The sequence below is a fragment of the Mytilus edulis genome, chromosome 7 (assembly GCF_963676685.1).
Source record: "Mytilus edulis chromosome 7, xbMytEdul2.2, whole genome shotgun sequence".
NCBI classification, from domain to species: domain Eukaryota; kingdom Metazoa; phylum Mollusca; class Bivalvia; order Mytilida; family Mytilidae; genus Mytilus; species Mytilus edulis.
In genome coordinates, this window is record NC_092350.1 from 42224843 (window position 1) to 42248697 (window position 23855).

General features: G+C 33.9%; 3 protein-coding genes across 4 annotated transcripts; 1 reads left to right on the forward strand and 2 right to left on the reverse strand.

Annotated features, from left to right (window-relative positions):
- Positions 1-2674: 2674 nt before the first annotated feature.
- Positions 2675-7380, forward strand: LOC139481512 (NEDD8-conjugating enzyme Ubc12-like). Its single transcript, XM_071264893.1, has 2 exons — positions 2675-2907; positions 6891-7380. Exons 1-2 carry the CDS (start codon positions 2740-2742, stop codon positions 7305-7307), a joined length of 585 nt encoding a protein of 194 aa, XP_071120994.1. The 5' UTR covers positions 2675-2739; the 3' UTR covers positions 7308-7380.
- Positions 7381-9627: 2247 nt separating this feature from the next.
- Positions 9628-12176, reverse strand: LOC139481509 (uncharacterized). The gene is made up of 2 exons (XM_071264886.1): positions 11709-12176; positions 9628-10599 (listed from the first exon to the last, which is right to left on the reverse strand). Exons 1-2 carry the CDS (start codon positions 11874-11876, stop codon positions 9781-9783), a joined length of 987 nt encoding a protein of 328 aa, XP_071120987.1. The 5' UTR covers positions 11877-12176; the 3' UTR covers positions 9628-9780.
- Positions 12177-12719: 543 nt separating this feature from the next.
- Positions 12720-23853, reverse strand: LOC139481508 (uncharacterized). Of its 2 annotated transcripts, none has more exons than XM_071264884.1 (5): positions 23757-23853; positions 20631-20914; positions 17878-18257; positions 15596-15833; positions 12720-13692 (listed from the first exon to the last, which is right to left on the reverse strand). In XM_071264884.1, exons 2-5 carry the CDS (start codon positions 20904-20906, stop codon positions 13438-13440), a joined length of 1149 nt encoding a protein of 382 aa, XP_071120985.1. In that variant the 5' UTR covers positions 20907-20914; positions 23757-23853; the 3' UTR covers positions 12720-13437. The 2 variants fall into 2 exon arrangements, with proteins under 2 accessions (XP_071120985.1, XP_071120986.1); XM_071264885.1 differs by having other exon boundaries at positions 23732-23824.
- Positions 23854-23855: the final 2 nt, after the last annotated feature.

Genomic DNA, 23855 nt, shown 5'->3' on the forward strand with positions numbered 1-23855 from the left:
GTTGAAATAACTTTTATTTTGTGATTTCATGTTATTAGTTTAGATTTCCCAATTGGGTATGTGAGCTATGTTATTACTTGCCACCTTTAGCATCTTTTATCGTTATTATATCACACCTTCGATATCAGGGTCTGACAGGGATGATGTTTTCCGATCTGTGCATCTGTCTGTTCATAACTATTATTAAGATTTCATGTTATGTATTACGGTTAATTAAGTTGTGGAAACTTTAATTTCAATTTATTTTAATTTTAACTTCAGTTTGAAACTTAGTATACATTTTAATAATGATGTTGACATAAAAAAAAAATATATATATATGCTAAATTAGGGTTTCAACCCAGATTTCATTAATCATTGAAGGTTGACCACGAAGTTGTATTCGCATCAACTTGAAACTTCTTGCTATACACATGGACATTATGATGTAAACTGTTTGAAAAATTCAAAATATTCCTGATATATTTACCACTGGACGTTAAGCAAGCTACAGTCAATCAAATCGATGTCGATCAAGTCTTTTCTTTTCTTTTTCTCAATCTCATTCACTCTTTTTCTTATATGTTAAGTTTATCATCGCTGTTTCACATTTTCAAAAACAATATTTGAAGTAAAAGTCTGGACTAGATTATGAACGGTCAATAAAAATAATGACCCCCTTGTGCTATGTTTTTTTTTATCATATATAATTAGTAGTAAATACAGTACTTCTGAATATTTGATAAATAGCCTGCTGTTTAATCCATATCGCCCAATTTTGATGCGCATCCTTTATCATACCCTTTATCACACCCCTACTCATTTTTTTTAAAATCCGTTTTAATTTATGAAAGCTTCTCCAGAAAATGTTTTCTTCAAAAAAAATTCCTCAAAAATTGATCCTAAATGAACGGTCATCCGGACGTGACGCAATTTATTAAATAACGTCATTGTTTGGAATGTGACGTCACAAACGTCGAATTTTCATATTTCTGACGACACGAAATGCAACTATAAAAAAATCAAATCAATGAAATACCATACAAAACGCACACAAAAAAACACCAATACACAAAATATTTTTAAAACACAGCACGCAAATTGTAAGGTAACCCAGGTGCTTCGGATGAGTAATTGAGCAGTTCAAGACAAAAGTAGAACTGAAGGTAACTCATGTGCTAGGGATCAGAAAGCAGTTTCATATATATACTCTCCTGTTGAAATATATGATAAAGCGTATAAAACATGGCAAAATCCGTATCACATGCCGTATCATCCTCAACCCAATATCAGCCCTCGGGCCTAAAGGTCCTCTGGGCTGATATTGGTATCTCGGGATGATACGGCATATGATACGGATTTTGCCATGTATTATTCGCTATATATCTTACAGTGTCACGACGGCTATCAAGCGTAAAGGGTCCTTTGATTTATACAAAAGGCGTCGCGTACGTAAAGGTTCAAGTAGACACGTCACAGCGTAGACAAACAAATCTTTCAAAGCAAATCAGATTGTCGTTTATTAAAGGAGTAGGTCCGGTAAGGGCCGATTTTAGCCTCAATTTTCAAGTTCATCTAACGAAATATTTTAGACACTTTTTAAACACTTAAGTGTCTATTTCAATTGATTCAATTAGTTAATGTGAAAAAATTTGACTAATTAAGGCAGCAACCATTTGATTTTCGGGGGGGGGGGGGGGGGGGGGGGGGGGGGGCTATGTTTTTTTTTCTGTACAAACTTTTTTTGGAAAAACAATCTATTTTTTTCGCGACAAGTCGAAAACAATTTTTTTCTTTCAATTTTAGCATTACATATAGTGGCAGCTGAGGGTGAAACAAACATTTTTTTTTCTCAGAATCAAAAACAAATTATTTTTTTCTCCAAAAACTGGAAACAAACTTTTTTTTCCAAAAAAAAAACCATAGCCCCCCCCCCCCCCCCCCCCCCCCCCAAAAAAAAAAAATCAAATGGTTGCTGCCTAAGTCATTTAAAACGCTTAATTATGAAAAATCTATCAAATATGCCAAAAATCGTCACTTTTCAGATTGTTTTTGTCAAAAATGAAAGTGGTCGCATCCGTGTTCATTTTCAACCTTTATAATATATATATATATTATGTATTATCATCAAATACAACTTACATTTCAATATTAAGAATGAAGATGAATGCGGCCACTTTCATTTAAGACGGAAACCGTCTAAAATGTAACTAAAAAGCTAAAATTGTGAAGATTTCAGTAATTTAGCATGACTTAATGATGCTAGCACCCGATGTATGTGCACTGTATTGTCAAAAACAGCCCATATTATGTAGCAGAATCATTCTACTTTCCAATAAATAACTTTACGATTACATTTTCACAATTTTGTAAAACTGCTATATTTTGGGGCCGAAAAGGGGTCTTACTGAACCTACTCCTTTGTAATATATAGCTCCTGCTACGCTCCCATGAAGTTTGTATATATAGCAAAAAAAATCTGATTAATTGACTCAAATATATATTTTACATACTTTGACCTATAATGGTTTACTTTGACTTCGATGGAAAGTTGTCTCACATTGGCACTCGTACCACATCTTCTTATATCTATATAGTGATGTTTAAAAATACCCGGGTTAAAAGACTGGTGTCAAGTCTAAATATAGAATCAAAACAAATCTGTATATCATAATCACATGGGTTTTACACATTTATTGATCATATTTACCATTTACACATTGTAGAGCATGCCAATATTGATTGAATATTTTATTGATAATGAATAGATGTTTAACTAAAGACTTCTATCATTTAATGAACAATATAGACAAACTTTCTGATGGACAGGCGATAATTTGTGATTGGAATTCTTCTGATATATCGAAATTTGTCGTGGAAGTGAGCCCATCGGATGGACCATATAAAGGCGGAAAATTCAAATTTAAGGTAATATTGTTATGATAAACCCTTTTGGAAATTGCATGGTTATTAGACTAGCGTCAAATATCAGACCCTGAATACTTAAGAAAAATGGATTTTTTTAAATCTTAAAAAGGACCAATGAAAAATGGAGATAAAATTGTGGAGAGACTGAAACTAGGTCCCTTTCATTTATTATAGACTGATATTCCTTCCTCGTGTTCGTCTCCCGGTATAGTTTTGCAATCAATAAGTCTGAAATTTCACGATGGTAAATGTTGTTTTAATGTTTCGTATCAATCGTTAACTTTCATGTTTAATTATTCCTTATTTGGGGCTATATTGAAATCCCATTGTCCACCCGTTTGTCCAACAAATATTTTGTCGCAATTTTCTCATCATAGAATTCCTTTTTCCACTCTAACACATTTAAAAATATTAATAAGACGATGTGCCTTTCGGCTATTAGAATATCGAAAAAGCAACATTCAAAATGCATTTACTCGATCATAGTATATATAGAAAACCATATATTCGAATTTATTGATGATGCAGGCAGGCGCGGATCCGGTCATTTTTAAAAGTGGGTTCCAACATATGCAAATCTTATAAAAGGGGGGGTTCGACATTATGTCCCTATACAGGAAAAGTCTTTACTAAAGTCCCTGCTCAATACAAAAGTTCTTTAACTGTTTCGATTCTTATACATCCTTCAGTTTGAACTTTCACACATTCGTGATTGAAGGTTCAACAATCGAAACAGTCGAAGAATTACATGATAGAAAGGGACAATAATACCGGTAATAGGAAGATCCACTTAAGGTTGAGGGACATACAATAATACCGGTAATAGGAAGATCCACTTAAGGTTAAGGGACATACAATAATACCGGTAATAGGAATTAAGATCCACCTAAGGTTGAGGGACATACAATAATACCGGTAATAGGAAGATCCACCTAAGGTTAAGGGACATACAATAATACCGGTAATAGGAAGATCCACCTAAGGTTGAGGGACATACAATAATACCGGTAATAGGAAGATCCACCTAAGGTTAAGGGACATACAATAATACCGGTAATAGGAAGATCCACCTAAGGTTAAGGGACATACAATAATACCGGTAATAGGAAGATCCACCTAAGGTTAAGGGACATACAATAATACCGGTAATAGGAAGATCCACCTAAGGTTAAGGGACATACAATAATACCGGTAATAGGAAGATCCACCTAAGGTTAAGGGACATACAATAATACCGGTAATAGGAAGATCCACCTAAGGTTAAGGGACATACAATAATAACGGTAATAGGAAGATCCACCTAAGGTTAAGGGACATACAATAATACCGGTAATAGGAAGATCCACCTAAGGTTAAGGGACATACAATAATACCGGTAATAGGAAGATCCACCTAAGGTTAAGGGACATACAATAATACCGGTAATAGGAAGATCCACCTAAGGTTAAGGGACATACAATAATACCGGTAATAGGAAGATCCACTTAAGGTTAAGGGACATACAATAATACCGGTAATAGGAAGATCCACCTAAGGTTAAGGGACAAATCTTTTGAGGCGAGATGTATAGAGACACAGACACGTTAACTTTTATTTCTATAGAAGTCGCTCTTCACTATACTACTACCTGTCGATACATTTATTTTTGGCATTGCACAAGTCATGTCTTCTTTGACTATTAATGACGTTAAAATACTAAATCCCTGTGATGTGTTTTAGTCGATTTTAGTCTCTGATGCATGATTTTTTATTATTAATTGGTTTTGGCTTTTAACTAGCTGTCAGTAACTGCGAGTACTCTTAAATCGTATTTTCTTGTTAATTCGACCTGTTGATACTGTTTATAATGCTTTTTTGTCATTTTTTATTTATACGGATCTTGTCTGTACACCAGCTTTGATTATTTGTAATATCTTCACTTATTCTTACAACATTTGTATAAACTTCAAGATTATAAAAAAAACGGTTTTTTTCTAAAGTGAACATTGATTGGTTAAATATTTCTCAGTCATGTCCTGTTTTTGAATTTGTTTGTTAGCTTTTTGGTCATGAATGTTTGTCTCTAATATTTAATTAACTGTGCATTTGTATTCAGATATCGCAGATCAAATTTATTCGTTCATTGTTTAATCATACGTTTTTTGATTGAGTTAAGTCTGCCAATTGATATTTTATCGTATGTTTTTCTTTGTTGTGATGTTATGCTATTGTTTCAGAAAAAGGGAGAAGGTTTGGATCCATTAAAACGTTTAATCCCGCTGCAAATGTTTGCACCTGTCCTAAGTCAGGAATCTGATGTACAGTAGTTGTCGTTTGTTTATGTAATATATACGTGTTTCTCGTTTCTCGTTTTGTTTATATAGATTAGACCGTTGGTTTTCCCGTTTGAATGGTTTTACACTAGTAATTTTGGGGCCCTTTATAGCTTGTTGTTCGGTGTGAGCTAAGGCTCCGTGTTGAAGGCCGTACTTTAACCTATAATGGTTTACTTTTTAAATTGTTATTTGTATGGAGAGTTGTCTCATTGGCACTCACACCACATCTTCCTATATCTATATACAATAATACCGGTAATAGAAAGATCCACCTAAGGTTAAGGGACATACAATAATACCGGTAATAAGAAGATCCACCTAAAGTTACAGCAGATTTCAGTCAGTATGTAGCTAATGGTAATATCTTTGGTTAGCTTGCTTGTTAGCTGAACCGTGAAGTCATTGTTAGGTAAGGTATACTACCCTCCTTTTAAAGTAGCTTAGTCCTACAAAGAGATAGATTGGTTATCTGTTGGGCTAGTCTACTATTAAAGGAGGGTAGTTTACCTACCTAACAATGACTTCACGGTTCAGCTAACACGCAAGCTAACCAAAGATATTACCTATAGCTTCATACTCACTGAAATCTGCTGTAAGGGACATACAATATTACCGGTAATAGGAAGATCAACCTAAGGTTAACTTTGCTGGAGACAATAGGAAGATCCACCTAAGTTTAACTCTGCTGGAGGTAATAGGAAGATCCACCTAAGTTAACTTTGCTGGAGGTAATAGGAAGATCCACTTGAGGTTAACTTTGCTGATGGTAATAGGAAGATCCATCTGAGGTTAACTTTGCTTAAGGAAGTTGAAACCTTAGTTTCTATCAATTTCTGAACTTATAAACGCTCATTTGTATAAATCTCGAACGGTTTTGTAATACTGTGGGTGATTTTTTAAAAATAAAATCCCATCTTGTAACAATGGATACAGGCAATATTGAAATTAAAGTTAAAACCAAACTTAATGTCTTTAAAGGCATCAAATAATGTTTGGTTTTTTTTCGTATTTCATGATGTAGTAATCAGTTATTTTGAATTTTTATAGTTTTTATGTTTTTTTTTTTATGTCAGATTAATGTAAAAATGTATTTCCTTATAAAATAATTTTCATCTTTACATCTTTTTATTGTTTGACAAATCGATCATGTATACACATATATATACGACTAATTCCAAGTAAAAGTAGCACAACACAATACCGTGATGCGTTATTTGGTTATTGAAACTCCAGTTTATAGTTAACATTATTTTGCGTGTCATGCTAAGTGGTATCGAGAATCAAAAATGAAGAAAATATTTTATTTGTTTGATATTATTATGTCATGTGTATAAAACATCCTTCGGTTTCACACATTCGGGGTTCATGATAAATCCAAATAAAAGCGCTTCGGGCGCATGGAATTTGTTGTACATATTTTATACACCTTCGAAACAGATGAAGTTGAAACTATGAGTGTTCATCTCTCTTCTACGATATTAGAACTTTCTTTACCTATTATTACTAAAAGAGAAAGAGAATGTAATAATCGTAATTATTTTTAATTACCAATAAGCAACACGTATTCAGTGTGAAATGGAATGGGGATACGTACGTTGACATATATCCATTAAAACATAATAAGTTCATTGAAAAATGAATAATTCATTTGTTTTACTTTTTTTTCAGTTTGACGTTGTTGAATTATTCTACCCTATTCTCCAACCAGATATTAAGTGTATCACACCGATTTATCATCCAAATATCGATACATTGGAACCAGACGACAATGATCTCATATCAAATGTTTGTGTCAGCATGTTAGATGACTGGAAACCAGTAAATGGACTTGATGACTGTATCCAAGCCTTATTGTACCTATTCTACCAACCAAATACAACCGACTCATTAAGACTAGCAGATGGCGACATTTCAGAGAACCAGTTTTTAGAAAATGTTCAAAGTTCCTTGAAAGGAGGAACAGTCGAAGGCTGTTATTTCCACCCAAATTATGGATGGGTAGAGAATTCTAAACTTACTGACGATCTAACCCAATATGAATGTAAGCCTGAACCACCGAAAAAGAAATTATGCAAACGATTTTAAACTAAGTTAGTGAAAATTTCGACCACCTATTTGATACAAATATTTTTAAATAATAAAAAACCAAAACAATGAACTGCTTTCATTACATGTAATTCAGTGTTTACTTCGCTGGTTTTAAGTATGAAACCTACTTTCATAAGTTTTGACATTTATTATAATTTGTAACATGACAAAGTACGAGTGAAGTTAAAACTGTTAACTATTACTTTGTAAATGAGGTCAAGGTCATATGAACCATGCCAGACAGTCATGTATGATCATGTATACCTTACGGTTACAAGTTATCATACACCTGATACTACTAGTAGTAGTAAGCTTTTTGCTCATATAATCTCAGAAACAGACCTAAACAAGATAACTAACCATGTACATTGACCGAATTGATTCATACAAATGAGTCAAAGTCAAATGAAACCCGCTCACAAGATAACTAAACATTGACCGAATTGATTCATACAAATGAGTCAAAGTCAAATGAAGCCCGCTAGACACGCATGTACACTTTACTATCATAACACACATCAAATAGAGCGGCGACATTGCTAACCCGATTAATCCAGTCTTTATATTCCCCCTGATCTACGATTTCTTCATTAACCTCGCAAGTAGAGATTGATTACAGGAAGGGACTGGATTATTCGGGTTATCTGAGAAACAGACTAAACAACAACCAGGTGCTCCGCAGGGCGCAGCTTTATACGACCACTGGGGTCAAACACTGAACAGTTGGGGCAAATTTGGTCACAATATTCAAGCTTGATACTGTCTGAATTTGGATTGTGATAAAAATTTTGACATACCGGTATTATAGGTTTTTGTCACAAAATAAATGTGGGCAAAGATGAAACAAATCTATTTTCTATTGTGCAATTGAAGATTTCTTCTTGAAACTTTTCAAATTCAAAATTTGAAAATTTTTGAAAAAAAAAGGAATCCCTTAACAAAAATTGCAACCCCCTCCCCCCCCCCCCCCCCCCACAATGAGCAATAACACTTAAACTCAATCAAATGCTTTCCTTTGTAGTACAATTTCAGAGAGATCCATACACTTAAACACAAGTAGTGGTCATGATTGTTTGGAAACTAGAAACATGCTTATTTTTTGTTTTTGGCCCCTAATTCCTACATATTTTGGGCAATTAACCCAAATCTCAATCCCAGCCTCCCCTTTGTTATATGGTACATTGTGGTACAGTTTCAGAGATCCATGCAATTACACACAAGTTATTGTCTGGAAACTAGAACAATGCTTGTGTCGGCCCCTGGTTGGCCCTTAATTCCTTAACTTTGGCCCCATAACCCCTAAAATGAGTCCAAACTCTCTAATTGTTTGTTTTGGGCCCCTAATTTCTAAACGGTTGAGACCATCATCCCCAAAATCGCTATCCCAACCTTCCTTTTGTGGTATTGAACCTTCTGAATTTTTTTTATAAAGATCCATTTACTTAAACTAAAGTTATTATCCGCAAACCAATGTGTCTTCGGACGACGCAGTCGACGACGACATCATACGATCGCAATAAAATTTTGGGGTCGTATAAAAACTTAAAATCGATCACTGAATCATGGAATGAGATCATGGTAAGATAAATCCTAACAGTCGTACATGTACACATTATACTGAATCATGGAATGAGATCATGGTTAGATAAATCCTACCAGTCGTACATGTAAACCTTACAATCTTTTATTCACCAAACATACAGATGAAATTTTGCTTAAACTGACTTGACCATGAAAACTTAAGCTTTGTTCACTGATCTAGAAACGAGGTCAAGGCCAGGTGCTGTCTGACGGATATGTATACCTTGCAATCCCCTTCCCTTGTCATATATGTGAACTTCTGAATTAGACTATTTACCGGGTTTGTAATAACATGAGCAACACGACGGGTGTCACATGAGGATCAGGATCTGCTTACCCTTTCAGAACACCCCCTAGTTTTCGGTGGGGTTCGTGTTGCTTCGTCTTTAGTTTTCTATATTGTGCCATGTGTCTGTTTGTCTTCGTTCTACCTCTTTAACTGTCCCTCTGGTATCTTTCGCCTCTTTTGCAAGGGACCCATATATATACCAAAAAAATAGTTATCCGATTAATTATAAGAAGTTAGTTTTTCACATAACAAAGATTCCAAAAACTTTTTAAGCAGTCCGTGGACCATGAAAATGAGGTCAATGACAAAAGACATATAAATGACAGACGGAAAAGGCATTTTATATTGTATGGTCAACATACAATGTAGTTGCATTCTTGAGGTTCTGTTGCTACTTCGGTTTTGATAGAGAATATACAATATAAAGGTATTAATGAGACTTGTTCATTTAATGGCAAACACTTTTATTAGTATAAATTAATTCTGTCATAATAAAAAAAAAAATATATGGAAAATGAAAGACACATGTAGATAAGTTAAAACTGACTATTGCACACAATCTCTTTTATATGCACCGTGTAATATAATAGCACCTTGATATCATCTCCATTTATATACCCTTCTTATAAAATATGTGCACATAACTGAAATAAGGATAGGATAAGGGACTAGACTGCCAAATGTTTGGTATAGTTGTGTAATATTATTTGGATGTTTTGAGTATCTTGTGTAAAATGTAGATACTTGGTCACGTGGTTGTAATTCTGTTGTAGCTTTTATTTTGTAGTCATTTTGATCTAAAAGTTTTGTTTCCTTTTGTTGTCTATCTTGAGGCTCCAAATTTCCTGCAGTTAATATCTCCTTGTCATCGTTAGCATTTTCGTTTGATGTTTTGTCGGTTTTGACTTCGTCTATTTCAAAATTACTTTCCTGGATACCTTCATTATTGTTTAAATCACCAACTTCTTTTTCATGTTTTGCGGTAATTTCTTCTGATTTCTCTTGTAAATCTGCTGTTTCGAAAACTTTGTCATCATCTATCTGGATCTCTTCTTTATTATTATCGTCAGACTTAACTATTTTGTTATCGATGTAACCATAATTTGTTTCAAATGATTGTCCCTCAACATCTCCCCCTTCCAAAGATCTTCTGACATTGTCCTCAAACTCATCCTCAGTAATAGCTGGACATATAAGTGGGCAAAGTGGGTCTTCGGTGTTGGGATTATAGAACAAAAACAACAAGGCTTGGACGCAGTCATCAAGATCGTTATCCTCGGTCCACTCGTCTAGTAAACTCACACAAATGTTGGTATCTTCAAAGCTATTTTCGATGGTATCAATATTTGGATGGTATATTGGAGTTGTACAGATGATTTCGGGTACTATATCTGGATAATTTTCTGTGCAAATGTTAATCTGAAAACATAAAAAAGAAGCTTATTAGTGCATGGTTATGTTGTGTCTAACATATTGAAATTATTGTTAAAACTCGGATATCTCATAATACCAACCATTAGCCAACCACTGACTTTTAGAAAGTTGTCTTATTTGTACACCTTGTGACAGAAGAAGACTTCGTAAATACTAAGTTGTAACCTTAATGATTATTTTTTACCTCTCTGTCCTCTACGTAAGCAGGGGTATTAAATATTTAATACTATTTAAGTGTCGTGTTCCTGTGTTTCTATTTAGCAGCAGGGCCATTTTTATTATTTATTATTTCGTGGAAATCAAAATTATCCGCCGTTTCTCCTGGTTCACCCACATCAATCTGTCCTTTTTTTTTTATTCATATCAGTTAAACAGAAAAACCACGACACGGCACCATATGACTGATAATATGATGAAAATTGAGAAAGGAACAGAATGCGAATAGGACGATGGTGTGTTAGTTGCGTGGTCCCTTTGACACATGATAGCGAAACCGACTTGAAATTTATATGAAAATGGTTTTACTCATTCAAAATCCTTCGGTAAATGAAATGAAATCAAGACTCAAACATCAGTATAAGCTAAAAACATTTTAAGATATGGAAATTTATGGAGATAAATAAAAAAAAAATGCCGAGGAGATTGACACTATAGGCACACTAAAAAATAATACAAAAGTATAACAAGCATACATTGCTCAGTATGGTATAAGGACCGATAAAGATATCTAATGAATTTGATACATGTCGGGGTGGATGAAATCATTTTAAAAAGGTGGGCCCCAACCTAAGATAAAGGGGAGTTCTAAGTCCATATATCCCCATTCAAATGCATTAATTAATTGATCGTCAAAAAAGGGGGATCAAACCCAAGGACCGTCCCCCCACTGAATCCGCAACTGCATATGAATAATTTTAATTCCCTAAATAGAAGAAGGAGAAGACATATATTTAGCTAGGACATCCGAGTAATTTTTTTCTTTATTGAAGTAACCTAGCTGAGAGTTGATTTTAACTGAGCACTGTATTACAAATAAAAAAGTAAAGTAGTACTTCAGCTAAGGAGATTCTAAAAATACTAATGTTTGTACCTACCGTGAATTTAAACTTGCCACTTGCATATAGACCCCCAGAAGGGGCTATTTCCAGCTGAAATGTGGAACAATCATCTGGGTCCCAGTCACATATACTGGCCTGCCCTCCCGACAGTTTGCCTAGATGCCTCAATAGATTGTGTAAATCTTTTGCGCAAGTCCTCGCCATGGTTAATTTTTTTCTCGGATCTGTTCAGCGAATATTCCCTGTGCCCACTTCAACATCGAACAATTCAGTCTTTACTAGCATGTCTAAACGACGGAGAGGTCGTTTGTCTGGATCTTCTTGGTCACATAATTAGTACAGGACTTCCACTTTTGCTATTTTTCTACTGATACATAATCTATTTCATATTGTGGTGTAATGAATATTTCAAACGTATTGGCTTTTTATAGCGGTTACTACAAAAGAATATTTATGATGAAATCACGATGAAATACCACGGTTTAGCCGTGGTAAAAAGTCTGTCTGCTAATTTTACGAACCAATTAAAATGCAGGACTCCACTATATCATTTCTATATTTAGAATGTATTTATGGTAACGGGAAACTACATCTACTCGAAATTTTCTAGATTTTAGTTAAGCGTTTTAATCTTTCTCACTCAGATCTCCTTAGGTGTGATCCAATTAAAAGCATTGAATTGTCATTTATAGATTTATTTTTACTAAGAATTTTTATAGTCTTAGTTACAGTACTATACTAATCCTTGATTTCAGAAATAAAATAAATTTAAAAGAATCGTTGAAAAAAGAAATTAGAGTACATAACATTTTTTTTCAAAAAAAGGAAAGACTGCAAGCAACTATAAATGTGACGCGTGAAACGAAAACAATATCTTTCAGACACACAAATTCTCCCTACCCTATATTCTTTGACATACAATAGGTAACACAGCGAATAAAGGAGTTCTTGAAATATTCTACAAAATGTGTTTTCTCCTTAAAAAAACAACCCAGAAGATTTTCGTAATAGAGAGTGTACCATATGGGCCTTCAGACAATACATACATAAAATTATACCTTCTTTAATAGCATACATGTGCATTCTACGAATCAATTATTATAGACTTTGATCTTAGACAAAAATTTGATCACTCTAGAAGCGTGTTATAATCGATATATATACCGATATTTTTCTGAGAGGCTATGATACAAATCCTTGCTATGATGTATCTTTTCTCAGATCTTTTCCCAAACTAAAGTGACATTATATAGGTCAAGTTAAATCGTAAAAGTAAACTTTGACACGCGTTAAGTCCGTTAATCAAAAAAAATATATACAAGAATGATATCGGCTTTTTGTAGGTGGCTGCATAACTCCAAAATGATCCTCAGTCAAATGCTGGCAATATCATGATTGCACTAAATTTTCTTTTTTTTCCATTTAATAGATACTTTATTTTCTTAGGAGGTCGTCCCAAATATTTCGAAATTGTTCCAATTGTTCTTTCGTATACTAGTTAATAGTTTTATGATAAACTTCAGAGTAAATGAAGATACTTTCACTTTGATATATATATACTGAGCGACAAAAGCAGACATCTAAAGGCAAATGACAAGGACGCTACGTATAGTACGGGGCCCAAATCAAAGTATTTAAAGCTAATTTAAAAGACAGTCCTTCATACGAAATTTAAGATATTAACTCTATTTATATTTTAATATTTCAACAGATGAAAGTGAAAACATGAATCATGCAATTAAAAAAACAACAAGAAAAATACATATCATTTCTTGTGATAAACGCGCGGATATTGAGAACTAGCAGAGTTTGGATGAGTGTGTCCACGTGCATTGTTAGGTATTGATGGTCTGCTGCGACATGAGCCTGAAGATTTACTCGTTGATGACGTACCAGTATTGTCTATAACCAACGGATTGTTATAGTACTCCATCTTAAGAACACCATTGTGACCAAGCAGAAAATGTGGTGATTTGTTTTCACATACTTGCTTCTGGTGTATCTTTTGTCTTTCTGAGAACTGAAATTGACATGTTGAAAATTATTACTTAAAATGTATTTTATTGAGAGAAAAAAATGGAATTGTGGTGTGGAAACAGATATACGATATCATATACGCATCATAAATATGTTAACTTCCTTTAGGCCAATTAAAATTAATTGATAGATTTTCATCCCCGCCCGCCCCTCTGAAATCGTCCCGCCCCCAATTTTTTTATTTTATAAAATTTACGATTTCCGGATTTCGTTCATTCCCGTTACCGGTAACCGTTAAAATTTCGTTTCATCCTCAAAGCTTCCTGTTTCAAATTTCGGTTTTGTACCTCAAGTAAATCGAACAAAAATGATTAAGTCGACCTTTCCGCTGCTCTATGATGACAACATCATCTTCCGAGAGTAAAGATTGGTAACGAGAATGACGTGAAATATTGGTGTTACGAGAAACACGCTGTTTCCAAGACTGCAAATATGTCACAAATTTCTGTGATTACGGAAAACTGCGGACTTTTTTATTTATGCAATGACTTTGTCTCAGGAAATTTAAACTGTAAATGATACCCAAAGCGCAAGATTCGTGGACACCATTGATACAGAAAACATGACTGGATTAAAGATATTGAAACACAAGCACAAACTTGTCAGATTTATGACCGTTTATTGAATTTAAAAAGTTGACTAACATATGCATTTTATTTATGCAAGCCCTTTGATTTCACCAATGGCTGTCTTTTTATGTTGACAAACAGCAAATGTCCCAATACACCCAAAAAGAGTCATTAAACAACAACTTTTTTTTATTATAAAGTTCATGTTTTGCATGATAATTATATTTTCATCTTGCATATAAAGTACCAACCCTATTATTTTCAACACTCTCTGAGTTTTCATTTTATTCTGTACTCATAATAATTGTGTTGCATACCAATGCATATGCTTCATTTTATGGAAATACAAACCATTGTTTAGAAACCCAAATACATTTGGTGTAGGTAGTCTAACTCACACGTTTTTGTTCTTAAGTTTTTAAAGCCGCAATTAGATATATTCATTTAAGGATTGGAAAAATTATGTAAGATTCCTCATACTTGTGTATATAAAAAAGAAGATGTGGTATGATTGCCAATGAGACAACTACATGTATCCACAAAAGACCAAAATGACACAGACATTAACAACTATAAGTCACTGTACGGCCTTAACAATACATGATATAAGCTTATTATTTCACTTGCATATATATGAAGAACTCGTCACAAAACATGCAAAAGGTTTTCATATGAAATAAAATTTAAAAAATAAAATCCTCCCACCCGCCCCATTTTTTTTCAAAAATTTGGATGAAAATCTACTAATTAATTTTAGTTGGCCTTATGTGTAAATTTAAACCAAAAGATTTTGTCAAATTGATTTTTGTTTTATCACATCAATGTATACAGTATAATTAGATAAGCAGGCTTAAGAAAATGTGCTTCCTCATTTTTTAAACTTGAGATAAAAATTACTCTATGTAGAGGAAAACAATACAACTTGTCTTTAGTGTAACTCTATATATATGGTTAGATGCAATAATTGTGGTGGGTTTTGAAACTGAAATTTACATAAAATGAAAATAAATTATCTGCAACGTATGGGCCGGCCCCGACGAATTTGTCTTACATGGAAACACCAAAATAATTTTTTTTTCTTACTCTTTGGTTTGCTACATCTCGTTGACGTCAGTACAATGAGACTATCATAAGTCTCGGAAATGTCTGTTTATTTATGTATATAATGAGATACGTCATTGTGTAATACAATGAGCAAGGGATGTAAATTCACGAAACAACATACATGTAGACACACACTCGCATCAACCAAAAGCAAAGTTTTTTCCCAGAAAAGCTCAACCACATCTATACTTATTATGTTATTCATTTTTGTACCTGAGTAAATTTGGGTGTTGTTTGTTTCTTTTTTTGTGCGTCGTGTCTGGTTTGTGTATCCAAGTGATATGAGCTAGCCACTCTCAGTTTGATGCTGTCTTGAGAATACGGCTCTGTTGTACAAAACATTGGCATCATAGGAACGCTGGGTACTATGGTACTAGGAAGTCGTCTACAAACACATGTGCTGGTAGTCTTCATTGTTAGATCCTCAATTTTCCCCATAGTATATTCTTGTCTACAAAATTCTAGTATAGTGGTCAATTACACCCAAAAACTACACACACACATATATGATAGAATTGACTTGGTTTTTCCTTTATTTTGTTTCTTTCATGTTCTTAACATTATGTCTTAGTAATACACATTGGTGGTTGGTGTGTCGGTATGCATACATTGCACTTTTTATGTGTGTTTACAGCTGCTAAGCATCATCATGATAACATGTATTTTTAGTTTTTTACTATTATAATGTTCAGCTAGCGTATGTTCGTGTTGATACCTAGGTCCGTTATTCGGAGTGACACTCGAAAGCTGCAAGGTAAATTGGTATCCATGAACACTCCCTTACTACAAGGACAAATCACCCACCCAACACCACAGGAGTGCAAGGACCCAGAAAAGTCGGTTATTATGGTGGAGATATAAATAATGAAATAAACAAATTTCCAAAAAAGAATAATCCCAAACAAGTTAAGTAGCAACTACATATATGTATACCATTCAGGATTTATAAAAAAAAAATGGATAGACTCTGTCGTGAATAGGAAACAGAATATCTTTCTATATAGAATTACAGCTTTTACATTAATGCTAGCAAGACAAATCTTTGTTTGGCTTGCTTGCTTTGTTTGTATCAGTGTTTGCTCAAGCATGGCAATTAAGATAGGCGGGGCTTCAGCTTGTATACATCATAATTAAATTTTATTGGACGTTATGTTTGAGGTTAAGGACACTAATTTTTAAAACATCCCATGACTCATATTCTCAAATGTTTCCTTACCTGTAAATATACAATACAGACAGGATTTTACTTCGTCGAAATAATCTCCCCATTACGCCAGTTTATTTTCACAATCGTAGAAATGGAAGACAATTTTTTTTCTTCAAATATCCAACTTAAAGACTGTAGTCAAGCACTTTTAGTAAAATAGCTATTCGAACACACCTACTCTGATTTTGTGATCCATTGGATAGGTATTTCACTTCACCCCTATATTTCATCTTTTAGATCTTTTAGTACTGTGATTTTTTTTATGTTATAAAGTCAACCTGTAGCTTTGCTATATTAAAATGATACAATCTGAAGCGAGATGATGTATCAAATACTCTTGCTTTGTACGTTTTCAAGACAAAATATTCATCTCAAACACACCCTATTAAACATAAAAAATGTACACTCGATTTCCTCTCGATACAATTGTTTCCCATTTTTTTGAATATTTTCTTGAGTTACATAATGGAAGGGCAGACATGGAAATAACTGACTGAACTAATAGATTGATATGTTATAAAAAAAAAACAATATTAGGTCAATGCTGAAGGCCAGTTTCTCAGCCTCATACAAGAAAAAAGTTTATATTTTTCTTTCATTGACAAATTATTGTATTTTTACAGGTGAGGAAACATGTGAGACTATTTGTCATGTGATTAGGTGTCCTTAACCTCAAACATAACGTCCAATAAAATTTAAGTATGATGTATACAAGCTGAAGCCCCGCCTATCTTAATTGCCATGCTTGAGCAAACATTGATACAAACAAAGCAAGCAAGCCAAACAAAGATTTGTCTTGCTAGCATTAATGTAAAAGCTGTAATAAAAAAAAAGTTGCCGTTTGCAATCAAATGTCGAGAGAAAATTTGTTCAAGCATGTAACACGAGATATTTGTTTTCTGTATTTAGATCGGTAATATTGAAGGGATGGGTTCACCAAATGCATTTCATATAAAGTTCATGATATTATTATGTTGTTCTTTGCATCAGATTACGTCATCTATTCTAAGACATGCAAGTAAAACGTCTTGTCCTATATACTTATTTCAATTTTGATCTTGAATAATTCCAAATTTATAACATTCTAACTAGTATGCAGTTATAATAAATAACTTAATAACAACAAGCTATCTAATCAACTGTTTTTAAAGGGAGTCATGGGGTTGCTATCCCCCTTTTTGACGATCAATGCTTTTGAATGGAGACAAAATGTTGACCCCCCCCCCCCCCCCGTTTGGAATTAGTTGGATCCTTCCCTGTAAATTAATATGTGTTTTAATTTGTATACCTGTACTGTTCTATATAGTTTTCCGAAAACTCAAAATGGACAAATTTATACTGTATTGGACTAGTTGGTCTACTTGTATATCCAGGGGTAGTGTAATTAGACTGTGTGGTCTTCTGTTGATCAGTTGACTTTCTGTCCTGATATAGGGTGCTAGTTCCTCCGTTTGTGCCCGGTCTAGTAAAACTAAAGCGATCTTTCAGTTGTTTGGTCTTTCCCGCTTTTTGTGTAGTTTGTGACGGAGAATCAGACTTTGATGTATTTAGTTTGGCTGAAGCAGAGTGGCTCCGATGTTTCACACTATCCTCTAATTGTGTTGTATTGCAATGAACAGATGTGGCAGAGTGTTCCGTGGAGCAAGTTTTCCATCCGCTGAACTCATCCTAGAAAAAAGTAGTGCAAACCATTTTAGAAGAGATTTCTTTACAATCCTTATATGGTGTAAATAGATATAGGAAGATGTGGCATGAGTGCTAATGAGACAACACTCCATGCAAGTAACAATTTATAAAAGTAAACCATTAAAGGTCAAAGTATGGTCTTCAACACGGAGCCTAGGCTCACACCGAACAGCAAGCTATAAAGGGCCCCAATAATTATTAGTGTTAAACCATTCAAACGGGGAAACCAACGGTCTAATACATATCCTGCTTCAAGTTCTATAAGTTAAGCAAATCTCCACATTATTTATGTGCTTTTCCCAGGTCAGGTGTTTCTTATTCAAAATACCACAACTCCTTTATTTTTATGCCCTTATCCATTTCCACTTTGTCTAGATCTGCATTTGATTTAGATTACTAGAGGTAGATGTACCTTCACAATTCATACTTGACTAAAAGGCAGCTACAACATTGCAAGTAATAGGCAAATCAATTTAATGTTAACTTTCTCCGAATGCCGGAGTTTCAACCTTAAGTTTCTTGATTATTTTCCTAATTTATAAAATGAAAATTCAAGAAAAGTTATTTTTGAAATAATCATGTTAGTATACAAAAGTACGGACTACTGAGCCAATGACACCCTCGGGGACTGATAGACTACCAGAAGCGGTATCGTCCCCGAAAAAAAACCACTTCGTAAACTTTGTGTGTCCGAAGCGTTTTTCTGGATTTACCTCAATTCATCAGGAATGCTCAAAGTCAAATATTTCAAAGCCAAGGATGTATAAGAATTAAAACATTTGAAGAACTACATGACTAAAAAGGTATCTAAAATAGCCAAAATCCATCTAATGTCAATTTTGCCTGATGGATTAAAAGTAAAGTGTGTAGTACATGAAACTTTACACTATAGTCTGTCAATCTATGACACAAATGTATACCTTTGATTTTTTTATCTTTATATAAACGAGCACGCGAGCTGATATAGATCTGAAATTAAATCAGCGTGTAGACTGTAGTACAAGAGGGCCAAAAGATACTAGAGGAACATTCAAACTCAGAGATCAAAAATAAACTTACAACGCCATGGCTAAAAAAAGAAAAAGACAGACAAACAATAGTACACAAGACACAACATAGTACCAGTACCCCCAATATATATATATTTATATATACAACTCGTCTAAACATCAACCCAACAATGTTAGATCTGTAAATTTGCTTTCGCAAATTTTTGGTTCTTCCCTCGCCGGGATTCGAACCCATGCTACTGTGATATCGTGACACCAAATCGCCTGCACTGCAGCCGTCCCGCTAGACCACACGACCACCTGGGCTCTTAATAAAAGAGCTTTCGCTGGCCGTGTGTTACCTTTCCACGTCAGTTTTAATCTAGCGGCGTACTGCAGTACATGATATATAAGGCATGAAGATGTTATTGTTACAGATCAGCTAAATTATCTATAGTAAAGGATCCTACAAATTAATGTAAGATACAGTCACAGAAAATAATTATATTTATAAGTACGTCTGAGTCAGTGACAACCCTACAACAGATGTATCCATCGGATCGCCATCAATGATGGTGATACATGGCTGTGTACATAATGTATATACAACTCGTCTAAACATAAACCCAACAATGTTAGATCTGTAAATTTGCTTTCGCAAATTTTTGGTTCTTCCCTCGCCGGGATTCGAACCCATGCTACTGTGATATCGTGACACCAAATCGCCTGCACTGCAGCCGTCCCGCTAGACCACACGACCACCTGGGCTCTTAATAAAAGAGCTTTCGCTGGCCGTGTGTTACCTTTCCACGTCAGTTTTAATCTAGCGGCGTACTGCAGTACATGATATATAAGGCATGAAGATGTTATTGTTACAGATCAGCTAAATTATCTATAGTAAAGGATCCTACAAATTAATGTAAGATACAGTCACAGAAAATAATTATATTTATAAGTACGTCTGAGTCAGTGACAACCCTACAACAGATGTATCCATCGGATCGCCATCAATGATGGTGATACATGGCTGTGTACATAATGTATATACAACTCGTCTAAACATCATATATATATATATAGTCGGACTTGTTTTTATTCAAACTTAAAGGGGTAGTACGTGTACACTTTAGTCTGAAGTACCTGCACCGTCTTCAAACCAGTTTTCTACCTTTAAACTGCCGCTACAAGGCAGCACTCGTACCCGCAAAGTGGAAAGGGATTAATATAAGTTGCAAAACTTGTTTCCCAATCCACTAAATCTGTTTAAACTAAACTATATTATATGCCACCTGCTTACTATGTTCTCTACCTTCAAACTATAATATGTAGTCTATAAGTTCCTTTGAATTATTATTCTATAGTATACCTGTTTACTGTTTTCACTCGGCTCTTGATACAGAACAGCGCTTGAACATCTGTTCTTTTGTACATTTTCCTTCTCCGTCGTCTTGACATTCGTAGCCTCTTTTATTAGCGTCTTTGCGTCTTCATTTATATCTTCATTTTCTCTCATTGTGTTTGTAGCATTGTTTTCAAACATCTCTTTGTAAACACAAGGCAAGTACACAGGGTTAATTTCGTAGATGATGTTCCTAAACTCTGCACTGTAGCGGACACCATGACTTCCTACCCAGACAGACATATTCCTATCTGTAAAAATAGTGTCATTTTTTTTTTTATTTAATATTCTTAAAAATTCTTATATTGGTTCATGTAAAATTATGTGTATATATCCTAAAAGCTGTATTGCTTTTGGAATAAAGTATTATTGCTAAGTTTGAATGGGGACATATGATTGGAAACCCAAGCCATCCTGTACCCTCGATTAGAACCTACTTTTAAAAATGGCTGAATCCGCCAATGCATTACATTTCAGATGAACGGGAGCTCAGGAAGAAGAACAAGGGTAAAAATGTAGTTTATATGAACAATACGAACCCTTCCAACAACCTCGAGACTATTGTTTGGCACAAACGAGCAGTAAAGTAAAAAGGAACAATCTCCTTGACATTTCTGTACTCAAAGAGTTGAAGGTTAACTTTATTAATTATTGGAATACACAATCCTAAAACGATATATATATGAAGTATAATATATCTTTAACGTGCTAATATTTTTGGACACCGTCTGGAAATTCATTATTTTCTGAATTTCCGTATTTTTTTATTTTCTCCTTTAATATCTTTTTATAAATCTTAATAGTCTTTATTTAAAAAAGATCTTTGATATATAATGCATACAAAATAATTGTCAATCTCGTTACTGTCTTTAACATGTTTTTGTAACGATATATCATGTTTTACAAGTTGAAGGAAACTTACTAGTTATCCGACGTGTTTATGTGAACTTGTAATTGACGATAATAAACGGTAGATGTTAAGATGGAAAATGGTGGGCGTATATTCCAGCTAAAAGGAAAGGGACGCTTTCCCTTTGCTTTGGTGACAATTCGTTCCTTGTTTACGATATATAACTTTATGCCGGTATGAAAGGGTGATTTTTTTTCGAGGAAATTATATTGAAAATTATACCAAGGATTTGTATAGCATATAAGCTATACAAATTTTTGATTATACATGTTTACACTTTAACTGTTAAATGGGTCACAATATGTTATTTACAAACAAAATAAAGATAGTATAACAACAATAACAACAACAGTAAATATGAAAATAATGTTGACAGTCATGTCTGCATAATTGCATGCAGTTGTAATTTAATTTTCTATGGATATGAGTATTGTAGGACTCTGTCCATTTCTATATTTTCAAACTTATTTCGGATCATTAACCAAACATTTTGTTTAATTATAAAGTATTTTAATATTGGATCATATATTCTTCTATTCAAATATGACTTGATTTCAGAAAGTTTTATCTAAACAAAAAAGGGCATGTCCGTGACCAAACACTACCGTTGACCATGCATGGAGACGCCGTCAACATGTCTTGGGGGAAAAACAGCCGAAACTATTGAGTTCTTCCATTTCATCTTATGATAAAAGAATCAGGGATTGTTTTAGGTATTAAAGTCGTGCAAAACAAGGTGCTTTATGTCTTTCTGTGCGTTGTGTGCATATGTTCTACATGCATGCATCGACTATGATCATTGTCATCCATCCATGCATTTGATGTTCATCGTTTATTTACAAAACTCATTAACGTTTTCATATGATACGATAAAAAAAAACAAAGAATTTATAATCATATAGTTTCAAAACTCATATTTGATCACGTTTAGCGAATAGCCGAAACGTATGCCAATGCGGACAGACCGCACTAAGCACACGTGTGTCCATCATCTTACAGCGACATAAGAAAACTTCGGAAAAAGCAAGAATGGTGGCAATAAAAATGATGAATAAGTAATAGAAAAACAAACAAAACTTTGACAAAAATAAAATTGTCTTTCCACCGCTTATAAATAATTTCACGATAGAAAAAAACCACACAAAAAGGTCATAAAGATAGATCGAAATTAATAAAAGGAGCACAATATCGATATCCAAAAGTAAATAGACGAACTGAATATCAGTCCACTCACTCAAGATGACACACAAAACTCTTAGATAAAACTACATGTAGAATCTAGAATATATAACCAAAAATTACTTCAAAACTATAAAAATAAGACTGCCAAAACACAGAATAAAACAATGCAGAAATAATAAGAAAACTTAAGGCAAAAGAAAAACAACAAATGTTTAACTCTGAATTCGGATCACTTTTCGTGTAAAAGACATTATATTACAAGACAAAGGTGTGGGCAGCTAAAAATAACAAAAGCAGGTTCGGATCCAGCATTTTAAAAAATGCTTCAAAGTAGGCCACGTCGGGGGTGAAAAATGAAAAAAAAACATCTATGTATCATCCATCCATAGGTCATCATGTCATGTAAAGTGTACCAAAATTGAACCTATTTTGACAAGTTTTTTTTCAACTACGTTTATGTATGATTCCGACAAAAGTTACTATTCTGTGTTTATTTTGTAGATGTATCACTATGATTATATTGTTCCACCAATTTAATTTTGAATCTATACAGTTCAGTTACTAAATCATAAAAAAAATGGTTTGCACAGACCTCCAAACGTACATGACTTCATAATATAAAGACTAATAAGGAGTACCCAAATTGCATCCATCCTTAATTTCACATTTAGCTTATTTGTTTTATTTCTTTCAATATTTAGAACAATTTGACTAATCTATGCTGACTATTCATTTTTTTAAGAAATGGAGGCTTTTACATATATTCAGACTCTAAAATTTTCGCATCTACTTTTTGCTAAAAAGGTGCAATTTGGGTACTCGTGTTTTGACGTTTATTCCATATAAGGGGGCGGGCCCCTATCCTCCCGGGGCTCGGCTAAATCCGCCTCTGAAAAGGAGTAAATAATCAACTTGTGATCTTTTATCTCTTGGTTAGACAATTTATTTTTGGAGAAACCTTTTTGATTAACGTTACATGTTATATAGTAATGTTAAATCACTTTTGTTTGTATTATTCTTCAACTTTGTTCCTCATCTTCAAATCTTCGCGGGTTTCAAACATTTTTTGTGACGTCAAGGACGGTGAAGGGTCATATTTA

Excerpts from the sequence above, each read along its gene's own strand:
- LOC139481512 (XM_071264893.1), top strand. The coding sequence starts at position 2,740 with ATGAATAGATGTTTAACTAAAGACTTCTATCATTTAATGAACAATATA. Across the intron at positions 2,908-6,890 it reads GCGGAAAATTCAAATTTAAG|TTTGACGTTGTTGAATTATT; the intron begins GTAATATTGTTA and ends CTTTTTTTTCAG.
- LOC139481508 (XM_071264884.1), bottom strand. The coding sequence starts at position 20,906 with ATGTCTGTCTGGGTAGGAAGTCATGGTGTCCGCTACAGTGCAGAGTTT. Across the intron at positions 18,258-20,630 it reads CGAGTGAAAACAGTAAACAG|GATGAGTTCAGCGGATGGAA; the intron begins GTATACTATAGA and ends ACTTTTTTCTAG. Across the intron at positions 13,693-15,595 it reads CAACACCCAAATTTACTCAG|TTCTCAGAAAGACAAAAGAT; the intron begins GTACAAAAATGA and ends TGTCAATTTCAG.
- LOC139481509 (XM_071264886.1), bottom strand. The coding sequence starts at position 11,876 with ATGGCGAGGACTTGCGCAAAAGATTTACACAATCTATTGAGGCATCTA. Across the intron at positions 10,600-11,708 it reads GTGGCAAGTTTAAATTCACG|ATTAACATTTGCACAGAAAA; the intron begins GTAGGTACAAAC and ends TTATGTTTTCAG.